Source organism: Mustela erminea, chromosome 18 (genome assembly GCF_009829155.1).
Source record: "Mustela erminea isolate mMusErm1 chromosome 18, mMusErm1.Pri, whole genome shotgun sequence".
Lineage (NCBI taxonomy): Eukaryota > Metazoa > Chordata > Mammalia > Carnivora > Mustelidae > Mustela > Mustela erminea.
Genome location: NC_045631.1, coordinates 34,827,368 through 34,841,746, shown reverse-complemented (window position 1 = coordinate 34,841,746; position 14,379 = coordinate 34,827,368). Strand labels below are relative to the sequence as shown.

At 43.5% G+C, this 14,379-nt stretch overlaps 1 protein-coding gene and 1 long non-coding RNA gene across 3 annotated transcripts in view; one reads left to right on the top strand and one right to left on the bottom strand.

Moving 5' to 3' along the window:
• CA10 (carbonic anhydrase 10) overlaps nt 1-14,379 on the bottom strand; it is a 509,383-nt gene that overhangs the window by 463,777 nt on the left and 31,227 nt on the right. Inside the window, exon 1 of one of the 2 annotated variants that reach the window (XM_032321597.1) lies at nt 498-747. The exons of the other annotated variant lie outside the window; for it this stretch is intronic. Coding sequence (XP_032177488.1) covers nt 498-564 — 67 coding nt within the window. The 5' untranslated portion in view covers nt 565-747. Of the gene's footprint in view, nt 1-497; nt 748-14,379 lie in introns of those variants that run through there. 2 annotated transcript variants of the gene reach the window in all.
• LOC116577851 lies at nt 848-13,186 on the top strand. Its single transcript, XR_004280635.1, has 3 exons — nt 848-1,079; nt 3,051-3,246; nt 13,170-13,186. It is a non-coding gene; the product is annotated as an uncharacterized LOC116577851 (long non-coding RNA).

The window sequence follows — 14,379 nt, the reverse complement described above, 5'->3', positions numbered from 1 at the left end:
ATCTCCACGAGGAATTTTGGAGCCGGCCCTGATTAAGCTCATCACCCTGGAGGAACTTGAGGATTTTTCCTTCTCTGGGCACCGGAAGACTGCTTCCTGAGGTGAGGTCGAGACTTGAGGCTTCTGGTGACCTTCCACACAACTCTGTCCCTTGCCCCAGTAGTAACTTGCACGTTTGTGCTCATCGGCACTTTCCATGGCCATGTCACTGGAGGTCACTCTGATTTCATTCTTGCCCCCCCCCCCCCCGCACTTAGGGAGCTGGTCGACCCCTTCCTACTCAGATGGACTCATACACCTGTTTATGCCTGAGACGCTGACCCTTAAACGTGACCTTAGCTGGCTCCCCCAACCAATGTGTAAGTGGAACGCTGTGCTGGGACTGCACTGGAAGCCACTGGGTGCTGCCTACACAGACCATGCACCCTTCAGCCTTGAAGCTCTCCTTCAGCCACAGACCTGGTGACTGACTACTCCTTGGTGAGCACCTCACCTACCCGAGGAAGAGTGACGTTTAGCACGGTCCTTCTTCCAAGGCCGTCCCACTTGTGCCAGTCCCACCATCTGAGTTTCTCCTCACCAGCAGAGGCTCATCCCTCAGCCCTCGGGTGGCGGTTAGCTCTGGGGAGCCAGCCCAAAGGAGGGACCCTGGAGTCATACCGATCTGGGTTCAAATCCCAGGTCCGTCACTGAAAGCATTGTGGCGTTGGGCCAACAACCAACAACCCGAGATTCCCATTGCTATCTATGAAATGGACAGCGTAAGACAGTAAAACGGCCTCACGAATTGAATGGAACTAAAAAAGATGACGTCGTCCGTGTGTGCGCATGTGCGGCACTTAGCACATGCGCACTCCTCCTCGGGCGCCCCTCACAGAGGTGCGCCGCACAGCCCTACCTTCTTTTATCCTCCTTCTTCAAACAAGGGCCCAAGTCATAATTATTGAGAGAGCTTTGTCAAAATGGATATTCGCCCGCCCCTAGATTCAACCTTTCTAAAAATCTCTCAACTTTCTCATCTTTCCCGGCCTCCTCTTTCTCCCTCAGTGACATCTCCAAATCTAAGATGGCGGACTCAGGTGAGGCAGAGGCAGTGTCTGGGCTGCACAGTTCAGGGAGCCCCCATATTCCCACACAATCCCGACAACATGTGCGCCCTTAAATCAAGCATCCAGGCAGCTCACTCTAGTCCTGACCTGCTGGGGACTTCATTCCTTCCATGCCCATGAGCTGCACCGAGGACAACCATTTACTTTCTCCAGGTAGTTTACATATAGCTTAGTTAATAGTAGGGCTTAGGCCCCTTTTCTCATTGGGGTGAATGTCCAAAACACAAGTTCCCGAGCTCCACCCCAGACCTTTGAAAGCAGTTCACCCCGTGGGTAAAGGTTAGACTTACTGGAAGCTGCAACTCCCACCTCCAGGCATTCTGGTTCAACTGATCTGGGGTGGGACCAAGCAGGTCATTTTAAAAAACCTTTTCAGATGCTTCTTATTAATGATTAGGGTGCAAGCCCTAGAATGGGATCAAAGACTATGCCCTCAGTGATTCTTACACTCATTACAGCTTAAAAATCCACCTGCGTCCTGTTTTAAGCACTCTCCCTCTGGAAAAGAGACTCTGGTTCAGATCCTGACTCTTGCACATGCTGCCATACTACCTTGAGTAAAGGTATTTAACCACCTCCTTGCCTATAACATGACAATAGCAACAGTCCCTGCCCCAGAACCACTGATGGCCTTAAATAAGACTTAAATCACTCAGCACAGTATGTGACACATAGCAAGTCTCATTAAGCCATGGCTATTATTATTACTAGCATGTTCTTAGCATTTAAAGCATTGATTTGGCTCTTACTGTGGGCGAGCAGTATGTGTTCCTGTGTGTTTAAATATACAAATGACATAATCGTGGGCCAGTTACCTAATACCCCAGGTGCTTCGAGAAATTATAAACAGCATCTGTAGGATAAGCATACGATGAGGAGTCAATGAAATATTGCATGTAAAGTGTTTAGCAGAGTCTTGGTACCTGGTAAATGACCAGTACATTTCAGATGTTAAAACTACAAATAGAACTTCAATGAAAGTTGATATTTCTTTAGTATTTTTAATGCAATTATTGTTCAAGAAAATGGTCCAATGGGCCAACGTGGCTCCCTCAATGAAGCCAGATGTCTTACTCCTATTTTTTTCTCTGGCTTTTAGCACAGTGGCTGGTACAGATCAGGGGTTCAACGAATGGTTCCCAAACGCATGAATGAATGAATGACCAGGGAATTTGTATTTGCCTTCACTCTCACACTCATCTCGCCCATGTCCCTAGATTGTGAAAACCCCACTGACCATGGGTCATTCATTCTGTTTCCAAATGCTGCCAACCTGCCCAGGGCTCTAATCAAGAGCAGACCTGATTTATGCTGCCTGTGGAGTGAGCCTGGGAGGCGGAAACCTCCACCGCTGATCTGTTTATCGCTGAGTCCTTGAAAATTGAATAGGGAGGGAGAGGGAGGTATGAAGAATGAATTAAGAGCTACTCCCCATCACAGTTGATAAGAGGGCCTTTCACTCCGGCAGAGTATGGCTTTGTGTTGTTGTTAATATGAAAATTCTACAAATGTTACAAAAACACATGGAAAGTCCCATGCCTGTCTTCTACCTGTTGGTCACCAGAGCCTTGACAATGATGGAAGACGAGCTGCCTGGATTTCAGAGGCTCAATTAATGAACTGTTCTGGGCTGTGCTGTAACTCCGTAATACGCCTCAATGAATGACTACGGTATATAAAGCAGAATGTGTTTGCCCCATTTAGTGGATATTGATTAAAGGGTTTATTTTAAAACATTTAGGCTAACTTGATTCTTTGTTTTATTTATTCATATCTGTACATTAATTGAAAGCCCAACAGCTCAAAAACATTGTATTAACTTGATCGCCCTCTACTGGCCATGAGATGGAGTACTCACCTCTTTTTGACCAGGTCCTACCAAAACTACAGCCATTTTTAAGAAAGCACTGGGCTTTTAAACTCCAAAATGCTTTCTTACAGATCAATTATGAATACAGCAGAGAGACCCGGCTACACGAAACCCCAAACTGTCTGCCTTATTTTGGAATATTCTGCTTCCTGAAAGGAGAGGATCTGATTTTATATACTTGGTGATTAAAGAAGAAACATGGTCAGGAGCCAGGAGACCCAAGTTCATAGAAGTCTGTCTTCTCATCTGTGAAAGGATCAGGCTGAGGTAAGACAAGCCCAAGGCTCCTTTTGAGTCTTCCCAACTGCTGTGGTATATACAGCATGCCACGTGCCCTGAGGTCTAGTCCTTATTCTAATTTTTACTCTTGCTCTCAAGTTAAAAAACAAGAGGGGATGGAATCTCGATGGTTCCTTTGAATTCTGACATGTTATGACCAAGTCACACTAAGCCTGTGCACGTATAAATGAGCGGGGGAAATTCTCAGAAAGATGATTCCAGTTAAAACCCTTTGTGTTTTGGTTTTGTTTTGTTTTTTTATGAGTAATCTCTGGAAAATACAGAGTTTATCCCTTATAGACACACGTATTTGTCAATAAAACGACTGTCTCCACGTGAACAGTCTGAAGAAACTCTAACGATTTTACTGTCTAGAAGACAGGGGAGGAAGAAAAATCTAGATGCTAGATTCTAGATACAGGTTTTCATAAACTGAAAAAAATGACGTGAAGAAGCCTTTCACGTTCAAGAAAGAACAGCCATGTCTGAGTATCTAGTCATTTGGAGAAAAGCTGGACCACTTCCCTCTACATAGCAGACCCGCACTGTCATCAGCAGGGAAACTTTTGCTCCCCTTGCTTTGTGCTGGACTCCCCAGCCCCAACTCACTGTTCAGAGGAGACATTAGCTCAGCCCAAGGTGAAAGTGATGGGATTCTCCATCCTTGAAACAAATTCTGAGAGCATGTAAGAAAGTCAGAGCAAGGCAATGTTGGAAGAAGGTCTTTTTCTACCATGCGGGGTGGGAGGGGGCGGCGGGAGGGAAGCCACCTAAATCAACATAAAATTGAGGGACCTAGCAGTGATCTGGCCCAGATCAAATTCACCAAGTTACAGGAATTAAGAGCTTTAAAAAACCACGACTTCCTTATATCAAATTAGCCCTTTCTTCTCCCAGGCACTTTTAAATGCATATTTTCATTTGCTTCTTAAAACAACACTGGAAGGGGTTCATGGAGCATTATTGGGCCCATTTTGTAGATGAAACTGAAGAGCATATGTATCTTGCTTATAAAGACCAAATCACATAAATTATAAGTACTATTTTTAGATATTTAAAATCATGCTCTAATACTTGAGAAAAACATGCAAGTCACTCTAAGGATGTGAAGGTTATATGTATGTATGCAGGCATGAATCTCCTTTTCCAAGGACAGCAAAAAAGAAATGGATATGGATTGCCAGGGGGAAAAGTAGAGAAATGGAACTGGGAGCGGAAGTTTCTTCAAAACAAGAGTTCTGACAAACCATAAGTGACTCTTAATCTCACAAAACAAACTGAGGGTTGCTGGGAGTAGGGGAGTTGGGAGAAGGGGGGTGGGGTTATGGACATTGGGGAGGGTATGTACTTTGGTGAGTGCTGTGAAGTGTGTAAACCGGGTGACTCACAGACCTGTACCCCTGGGGATAAAAATATATTATATGTTTATAAAAAATAAAAAAATTTAAAAATTTAAAAAAAAAAAACAACAACAAGAGTCCAATGTGAAGGTCACTCAGAACATTGAGTGAGCACCCGAAAGGCACTGAGTGGGAAACATGCCTTCCCTTCCAAGCTCACTGCCTGGTTGGGGAACAAGCTTGGCAGATGAAAGCAGATGAAATCTTGTTCTCTAGGAGGCTTATGGACAAAATGGCAGCCATTTGTTCCTCGGGGTGGGAAAATAATGGAGAGGAAACCTCATGCAAGTCATATGCAATCCCATGGGCAAGTCTTTAAAAAAGCTACCAGCTCTAGTTCAAAATATGTCCCAAATCTCATCATTCTCTCCATCTCCACTATTACCATTCCAGATCAGTGGTATAAAAGGTGAAAATAGGACCACTGAAGGTATGTTTCATGACTTTTTGGTGGCCAGTGTCAGAGACAGGAGCATCAAAGAGGGGTCCTCTTCTGATCTATTAAAAAAAAAAAAATGAGACCTTGTTCCTGTTCTCTCTGGAATCAGGAGGTAACACATGATGTCATGCCCCTAAAGTTATCTGCAACAGGCTTATGTAGGAGCTCATACAATAGAACTACATGTATTCATACCTCTTCAATCTCACCCACGTGTACTCTGCAAGTACAAAGCTTAAAATACACCAGACTAGACACCAGTGTGAGTCCAGCTGGAAAAACTGAGACACCAGCATGATCTCTGAGTAAGCATGTGATAAAATCTCTACAGAAAGTCATCCTTTTCATCTGGATACAAGCTCTCCCTCCTCTGAATCCCCATAACCTTTCTTGCATCTCTCTGGCAATATTTTTGCATTTGCTTTCTCTGCCTCTTGAACCGTAAGGTCCTGTGGGTAGGAAACACGTATGATCATGTCTCTTAATTCTTCCCGGGCAGCTGGATACAATAAGGTCTACAGAGTCTGACACACCTGCCCCAGAAAGCTGGTCTCCCAACTGTGGAATGTGGAGCCCTTCATTAACCTCTCTGAGCCTCAATTCCAACAGCAAAATAGTCACTGTGAAGATCTAATGAGCTCATACATGTGAACTGCCTAACTGATGCCTTGTCTCTGATTACAGAGGCAATGTACTCTGCCTTCAGTAGGGCTTCCCAGAGGCCAGATCTGAGATGGGGATTTGGGTAGCTGTGGTTTGATTGAAGGAGAGGTCCCTGGAAGGAGGGGAAGCAAGATAGGGCAGGAGAAGCTAAGCCGAAATCCAGCTTCAACCTGATCTCCAGGGGAACTCTGGAGCATAAAATCCACCATAGACTTGGATCCAACCTGAAACGGATCTGGTACTTTGTAGAAATGCCCCCCCGCACCACCACCAACTAAGCCCTCTATCTCCATCATTCATTGCTACGGGATAGTCCCTCAAGGGCGGAGAAGACAGATTCCCTTCTCCATGCCCAGATAGCTCCTATTTGGCTGAGGACAATTCTCTGGAGAGGAGGGCACCTGTGGGCTTGACAGCAGCCAATATTCACAGCAACTGTGTAAGGCAGATCTGGGCAGGGCACCAACAGCACCCACTACACTATTATTATCATATTTATATCATCCCATGCCTAGATCTGTGCTTTTGATATGACAGGGACTCAATAAATGGTTATTACACTGAATTAAATTAAAGGCTCCAAATTATGGAGAGTATGCCAGACCAGCACGAGTTGCACAAACCTCATCCAGGGGTCCAGAGCCTGGGAGGCAACCCTCACATTTTTCCCTTTCACTGGCCCTCAAAATTGCCAAGACAACACAAGATTGTAGCATGTCCCTAAGGTCCTGAACACACTGGTTATGTCTGAAATCAACTTAACTGTGAATTTCCTTGCTTTACTTGTTTCAGAGATTTTCTGGCGTTAATTACACCTATACTTACATCCAAATATTTCATTGTGATGCAGATTACACTTGTAAGTGCATGAATTATTCTTCGAAGGCAAAAGGAATTAATAATGTTTCACCACTCACTGTGACATGTTTCTAAGCACATAAGTGACAGATGCATTTTTAAATGACGCGCTTTCTCTTCTCCCTGACATGTAAGGACCCAGATTTAAAGAGGTAGAAGATGTAAAGGCATTGCCTTCTGGATCTACCGATGTCATGCTTGGATTTCCATCTCCATCAGCAAATGCATGAATAAGTAATGTGCTCAGGTCCTAGTACCTGCTCAGATTAGATTGTATCAGCAGCCTTACACTCTGAAACACCATTAAAACAAATCCCCAGACACCCAGAGAGGGGAGAGGTGAGGAGGGGGGAGCTGGGTTTGTTATCAATAGGACTATGGGGAAAGGACTTTGTAAACTGGGACATGCTTTATGAAGTTCAGTTATTAGTATTAATATTATTTTTTCTACCATCAGCCTTATGTTCGGTGCTGTCCAAATCCCCTAACCCCACATTTTCTACTGATTTAATCAGCCCCTGGCAAAGATTTACTTCTGTTCCAGTGACTGGGTTCAAATGAAAGAGAGTCCAAGCAGGTTCAGTGACCAGCTCTTTTCTTACACTTTCATCTGATACTCTTTCTTGGTAGGGATCAAATGGAATTCAGAAGATAAGTCCCAGCAGGAGCTGTGGGAGCCTTAATAGTGAGCAGCCCCTGGTATCATATGGAAAAGGAATGGGGATTCCAGACACGATCATCATTATCATGAGTTCAAGGAAATTAATGCCCAACAACCAGGTGTTGAGTCTGGGAAGCAAGTAGACCCACCACTCTGACTCACCAGATTTCTTTTACTTCTATCAGAACCACAAGGTATTGGAAACAGGAAGAAAAAAGAAGAAACAATACCCACTATTTGGCATAGATAATCCATCAAATAACTAACGAATCCCTCAATTACACATATATGTAAATTCATAGTAATGGGGAAAAAATGGGGTCAGTGGGGGGAGCAGACTCCAGAAAGGCCAATGAGTAGGCAAATTAAGCTCCAGAGTAGGGGATGGCAAACCCCTGGCCAAATCTGGCCCTTTGTCTGTTTTTGTAAATGAAGTTTTATTGGAATAGGACAATACCCACTCATTGACCTATTCTCTATGACTGCTTTTACTTTACAACAGTAGAGCTGGGAAGTGAGACAGAGACCATCTTGGCTCACAAGGCCAAAAATATATTCACTATCCGGCCCTTTACAGAAAATGTTTGCTGAATCCTTGCTCTACAGTCAGACTCCTTGGGATTAAATACCTGCTCCTACACTTAATAGTTATGTTACCTTAACTAAATTCTTCAGTCTCATCATGAGGAACTCAACACTACCTACTGCATAGGGCTGATTTGAGTTAAAATACTCAAGGCACCTAGAACAGTGTCTAGAATATGTCAATGAATCAATAACTTAGCCATTATTATTATAAATAGCAAGATCAAACCTCCTCCTTTTCCCCATATATGTCATTGGCTCTTCTGCCAAAAGGACCACCTGGATAACTTTGCTGCCCTTTCTCATGCATAAATTTGGGATGTCATTCAGACACTACTTACTACGAATGCAGAGAGATCGCCCTCTAGGTAGTCCATAACAACCATTCAGAGAGGAAATCATTTTCTTTTTCATTCCTCACTTTATTTCCATAAGAGGACTCCAGTCCAAAGCTCACGCAGAGATTAGAAACCCCCTTCCTCTGTCTGCTACTAAAATATTCCATCACCAGTCCAACAACTGCTAAAATAACAGTTTGCTTTCCCAACTAATAGTGTCTCTTCTCACTTTTAAAATCAGTCAGGCGCTCTGCAGATATTGTATAATCGAGGGACTACGGCTTAAAACACTAACCCTGAATTGCTAAGAGAGTTTATTAGTGTGTAGAGATTAGCTGCTCAAGATGCAATGAGACCTCAGCCTCTGTGAAGTCCGAAAGCAGGGGAGGAGGTAAACTTAGTACCAGTCATGAATAACCCAGCTCTGGAGAAACACAGATGGATGAGTAGATGACTCCTTTCCCTTTCTCTTTCTCCCTCCCTCCTCCTCCTCCTCTTTCTCCTCTTCTCCCCCTCCCCCTCTCCTTCTTCCTCCTCCTCCCCCCTTTCTCTCTCTCTCTCTCTCTCTCTCTCTCTCTCGGTTTCTTTCTCCCTCTCCTCCTGGCAGTGTTCAGTAATAAAAAGATCAGAGTTGTGTGTAAAAAAAATTATACGGATACCCATATGTGCAAGGTACTGCTGTGGGGACCACAGGGAAAAAACAACAACAACAACAACAACAACAACAAAACCCCGAGGTATAATTCCTGTCCTAGGCAGTTAATAATACCCTTGGGAAGACAAGACAGGCCCATGAAAACTTAAATAGCAATTAATGAGTTCAGCGACAGTACAAGACAACAATAGAAAAGATACTGCCATGTAATAAGTAATTAGGTGCTAAATGCTTTCTTTAGATAGTGAACATTATAGAAATTTCAGAAGAGAATAAGAGCCACATGACATGTGAATTTGTTACCCAAAACAGGAGAGAATGGCCCTCCTACTTCCTCCTACTGAAGGAAGATGAAATGCCAAAGTTAAATATGTATTTACATTTCAAGTGAGTAATTTAAGGTGTTTTAGTTTAAAATGAACATTAATTAACTAGCTTCCCTGGCTAACAACGTGTGTTCACCAGCCACCGAACACTGTTTTCTAACTTCCGTTGTAATGTTTTTGGACCAATGTAGGTTGGACCAAAAGAGGCAGAAGCATTGTGTGGAGGAGCTTTGAGGAGAAGGCAGCTCTCAAAGCCACCACAGGATGGAATAAGGCCCTGAGTAGTGTCAGAGAACCCAACAGCTGAAGGAACATAGCAGAATTCAGGGACCAGCCTCCCTAGACTCAGCACAAATGAGCACGTGTGGCTGAATTCTAGAATGTTCTTGAAAGACCAAGCTGAAACCTTGCAAGCGAGGCTCCTGAATGAAGCTTCTCTATCACAGTTACCAATTTCACTGTAGGCATTCTTATTTCCCAATGTGGGAAAGGAGTTTATTCCCAGATGTGTCATCAAATTCAAGTTTAACCACATACCCAGATTTCTGTTTCTTATGGACAACTGAAATTCTAATCTGGGTGCTTCAGTGATCTATCGGCTCACATAAACTCCATGGTACAGTGGTGAAGAATGTGTCTCCAAAATCAAACTGTCTGCGTTCAAGTCCCACGTCTGCCACTTTAGTCTTGAGCAAGGTGCTTAACCCCAAAGGGGAAGATGATACTACTGAATTCTCAGGGTGTCACTAGGACCAAATGAGGTCACACATGTGAGGCTTTTAAAAACCATTCTTGGAGAGGCGCCTGGGTGGCTCAGCGGGTTAAAGCCTCTGCCTTCGGCTTGGGTCATGATCCCAGGGTCCTGGGATCGAGCCCCACATCGGGTTCTCTGCTCAGCAGGGAGCCTGCTTTCCCCTCTCTCTCTGCCTGCCTCTCTGCCTACTTGTGATCTCTGTCTGTCAAATAAATAATTAATTAATTAAATCTTTTAAAAAAAAATTCTTGGTTGGGGGTGAGGGGCACCCAGGTGGCTCAGTGGGTTAAGCCTCTGTCTTCAGCTCGGGTCATGGTCTCGAGGTCCTGAGATCGAGCCCCACATTGAGCTCTCTGCTTGGCATGGAGCCTGCTTCCCCCTCTCTCTCTGCCTGCCTCTCTGCCTACTTGTGATCTCTCTCTCTCTCTGTGTCAAATAAATAAACAAAATCTTTTTTTAAAAAATTATAAAAATTAAAAAAAAAAAAAAACCTATCCTTGGTACAGAACACCTAGCAAGTATAAGCTTCCATACCCCTGTCATTGTCTTTCTCTGTTACTGAACCTGCCAGCTACAGGGGCAGCCCTGCCTCTTTCTCTGGGACTAACATTGGCCCTACAAAGGGTGACATATCAAGTCAGAGTTCATTCACTAGTCCTCTTTCTCGCCCTGTGTGTATCTTACTCCCATCCTGGTTCCACCCAGAGGAGCTAAGTTTAGCACTTGATTCTAACTTTCTCTTCAACCTATCAGATCCTGGTCTCAAAGTACCACATTTTCTCTGGTGAGTGGCATTTGTATTGACCTGTGTCAATCATTCTTAGACCTGGACCCAGTCTTGGCATCCCAGTCCCCTCCCACCACTGGGTCCCTCCAGTGCTGTGCTCTGCTCCCTCCTGGGATCTTGTCTATGGCAGGACTGCTTAGATGATGACTGCCTGCCTACCAGGATATCTTCCACTGTCCTACTGAAACCTTCCCCCATCACTTCCAGTGCCTCTAAGAATCTGACGGGTTTCTACATTTTTACATCTGTGGTTCAGCATCTACTCAAGTATGGTTAGCTTTCCCTATGGCAGGTGACCTGAAAAGGCTGGGCCACCAACGGTTCTGCAGACATTATGGCAAAGTCACTGAGTTTCTTCCAAGCGAAGGATTCACTGTCTCTCCATCATTTCTTGTTCAGCCGATTTGACGAAATGAGAAGACAAGGAAGACATTCAGAGCTCCTCTCAATTCTGCTGTTTATGGCAAGACTATTCATTGCATGAAGACAAGGAGATGACACAAATGGTGTGGGATATTGTCTCCAAAAATATGACTGTTGCTTAGCACACAATCTAAAGCCTGACCCAGAGCGTGCACACAGAAAAAAGTTGCTCAGTAATTCTTATCTAAATCACTCTGCAGACCTTAGGTATGTGAAACCATGAATCCATTTCCCAATTCTCACTAGAAAGAGACCTTCATGGAAAATGAATAAGTATTGCAGCCTCTTGGTAGACATTCTCCAGCAATCACATAAAGGGAGGAAAATTGAGGGTGTTTTTGGCTCGCTCTCTCTCTCTCTCTCTCTCTCTCACACACACACACACACACACGACATCCCAACAAAATCAAATGCTGGGTATTAACTCGCAATCACTGTTTAGACACCAGGTCTACCCTCTCTGGCACAAGCTGAACTAAAAGTACAAGCTGTGTTTCAATAAAAAAGACGGTCACCCCAGCACCACTCTTGCCCCTGTCACACATCTGCACTGCCCTCCCATGCAACAGTCTCCAGGAGCCTGTAGGCGAAAAGCTGGTCACTGGGAGCCTTGACCTTCCCACTCATCACTGACCTCTGGTCCATGTCTCAGGATACAGTAATTACTAGCCTAGAACTGGGATCAGCAAGCCAATATCTCTTCCACAAATATACTTCTTACTGCCTTTTATTCCATAGCGAATAGGACTTTTTGCACTCTTCAATCACAAATATCCCAACAGCTGTTAACCTGGCTTGTACAGGGAGAAGAGTAAGAAAAAGTTAAAAAAACCACACAAATGCACTGCAAAGCCAAATTTGTATGAAGAACCCTCAGATGCTGGGGACATCCACAGATGATGGAGTGAGGTGAGGGAGGCAGAACTCAGCCACTGAGCTGAATAATATTTCACTGCAATATTTTTAAAAATCAGAGTTAATGCAAAACAAATCCACTGTGAATAGGATATCCAAATTTTAAATAAGAATGGAAATCAGTGGTGCCGTGAGGAACCATCTTTGTAGCCAATAAGACCAAAGGGAAAAAATCAGTCATGCTGATCCTGTCTTTATTAAAAATTTGGATTATTTTATTCATTGTGGGTTTTTTCTTTCCTTTGCCTACACCAATTCTGGTTTCTTAAAAAATATTTCATTAAGGTATGACTTACCTGGATTCCCGAGGTTTTGGGGTACCTCTCCCTTTTAATCTGTACCCCAAGCAAGTGCCTCATTTAGCTTATCCTCATCCCTGCCCTTCTGCAAATTATTGAGAATCGTCATATCACTGGGAAAAGCAAGGGTGCTGGCTTCTGGAATACTGCTACCCACTTTGTTAAAAAATAAATTAAATAAATAATAATAATAAATAAATTAAATTTAAAAAATGATTTTAAAAAAACCAGAAAAAAAGCAAGCCAAACAAAAACAGAGGCCCCCACAAGGAGCACGGGGGAACAGAGGCCAGTTCCTATTGAAGCATTAGTAGACAGGTCAAACATTCCTCTTGGGTTCAAATGCCATGGATTTTATTCAAGAAAGACTATTATTGGACAGCCCCAAATTTGACATTAATTTATCCATTTCTATTGCATGATGGGTCCTGCATTGCAAAGTCCTTTTTATTTTTTTTTTATTTTTTTTTAAAGATTTTATTTATTTATTTGACAGAGAGAGAGATCGCAAGTAAGCAGAGAGTCAGACAGAGAGAGAGAGAGAAGCAGGCTCCCTGCTGAGCAAAGAGCCCGATGCGGGGCTCGATCCCAGGACACTGAGATCATGACCTGAGCCGAAGGCAGCGGCTTAATCCACTGAGCCACCCAGGCGCCCCTGCAAAGTCCTTTTTAATTGGCAGTTTGGTCTTTGCACCATCAAAGACATTATTTCTCCCCACCTCTGACCAAGCCATGAATATTGAAAAACATTTTCTTCCCAGACATTTATTAATCCATTATTAATATATTTTGTCCACCATCTTAATAGGCTAAGATGTCTACAGCTGCCAATCTCATCTTCTTTTTTTTTTTTAAAGATTTTATTTATTTATTTGACAGAGAGAGATCACAAGTAGGCAGAGAGGCAGGCAGAGAGAGAGGAGGAAGCAGGCTCCCTGCCGAGCAGACAGCCCGATGTGGGACTCGATCCCAGGACCCTGGAATCATGACCTGAGCCGAAGGCAGCGGCTTAACCCACTGAGCCACCCAGGCGCCCCCAATCTCATCTTCTGATCGGTGGGAGAGATAGTCCATGATGGCCAGGCTGAGCTGATACAATTATGACCAAAGGCAGAGAAACCTGACCTTCCAGTTGGCCGGTGTGGCTTCATCATGGATGTCAAACTTTTTTTGTCAGCTATTTCAAAATTTGGGGAATTCTTAGAAACAGTTATGATGAATTATCAATGAAAAGGAATGACCTAAAAAATGGTACGTATGCTATGTTTTCACCGAGGTATGCAGAAAGATAATAAATATGTAAAAAGAAAAGTTGTTTGGTGTACTAGTAATAGGAATTCAGATCATTGGTTTAAAAATCATGTGGCATTTCCATTCAAAAGCAGAAAAAGAATCCAGATCCCATTACCAAATTCTTGGTCTTGTTGGGGCCTGAGGATTCCCCCCAGGGATAACCCTCGTTCTACCGAAAACAAATCAGTGTTGGGGGAGAGACTGAAAGCGAACTGGTAGAATAATAAATTTCGAAGCAAATTCATGAACAGAAGGCTCACAAATATACAGTAAGCAGGCCAAGGGGTCAAAGGCCAACGACTGAAGCTTGATATATTTCCTTAAGAAAATGACATTTTCAGATGCTTTTCAAGGTTATCCGCATGCCTGTAAGCTCCCTGAGTCCATCCATGTGTTCCAATAAATATCGGCAGAGTGCCTTCCCAGGACAGAACAAATGAATATTTATTGAGTAAACGAATGAGTGAGTTTTTATTTCATTGACATTGTTTCACATATGAACGTACTTCAAGAGGCCTCAGGATCAGAGAAGTGTGCCTTTAAAACATAACATGATTAAAAAAAAAAAAACATAACATGATAAAAATAATTGGAGAAAAAAACCAGACAGACAGATACAGGCTTGTCATGGAAGCACAGCCTTGGGCCCCTTTTGTAAAAAGACACCTTGTCTAGAACAACCATTAACAGACAGCATGGCACACCTCTATTTATTTATACCTACT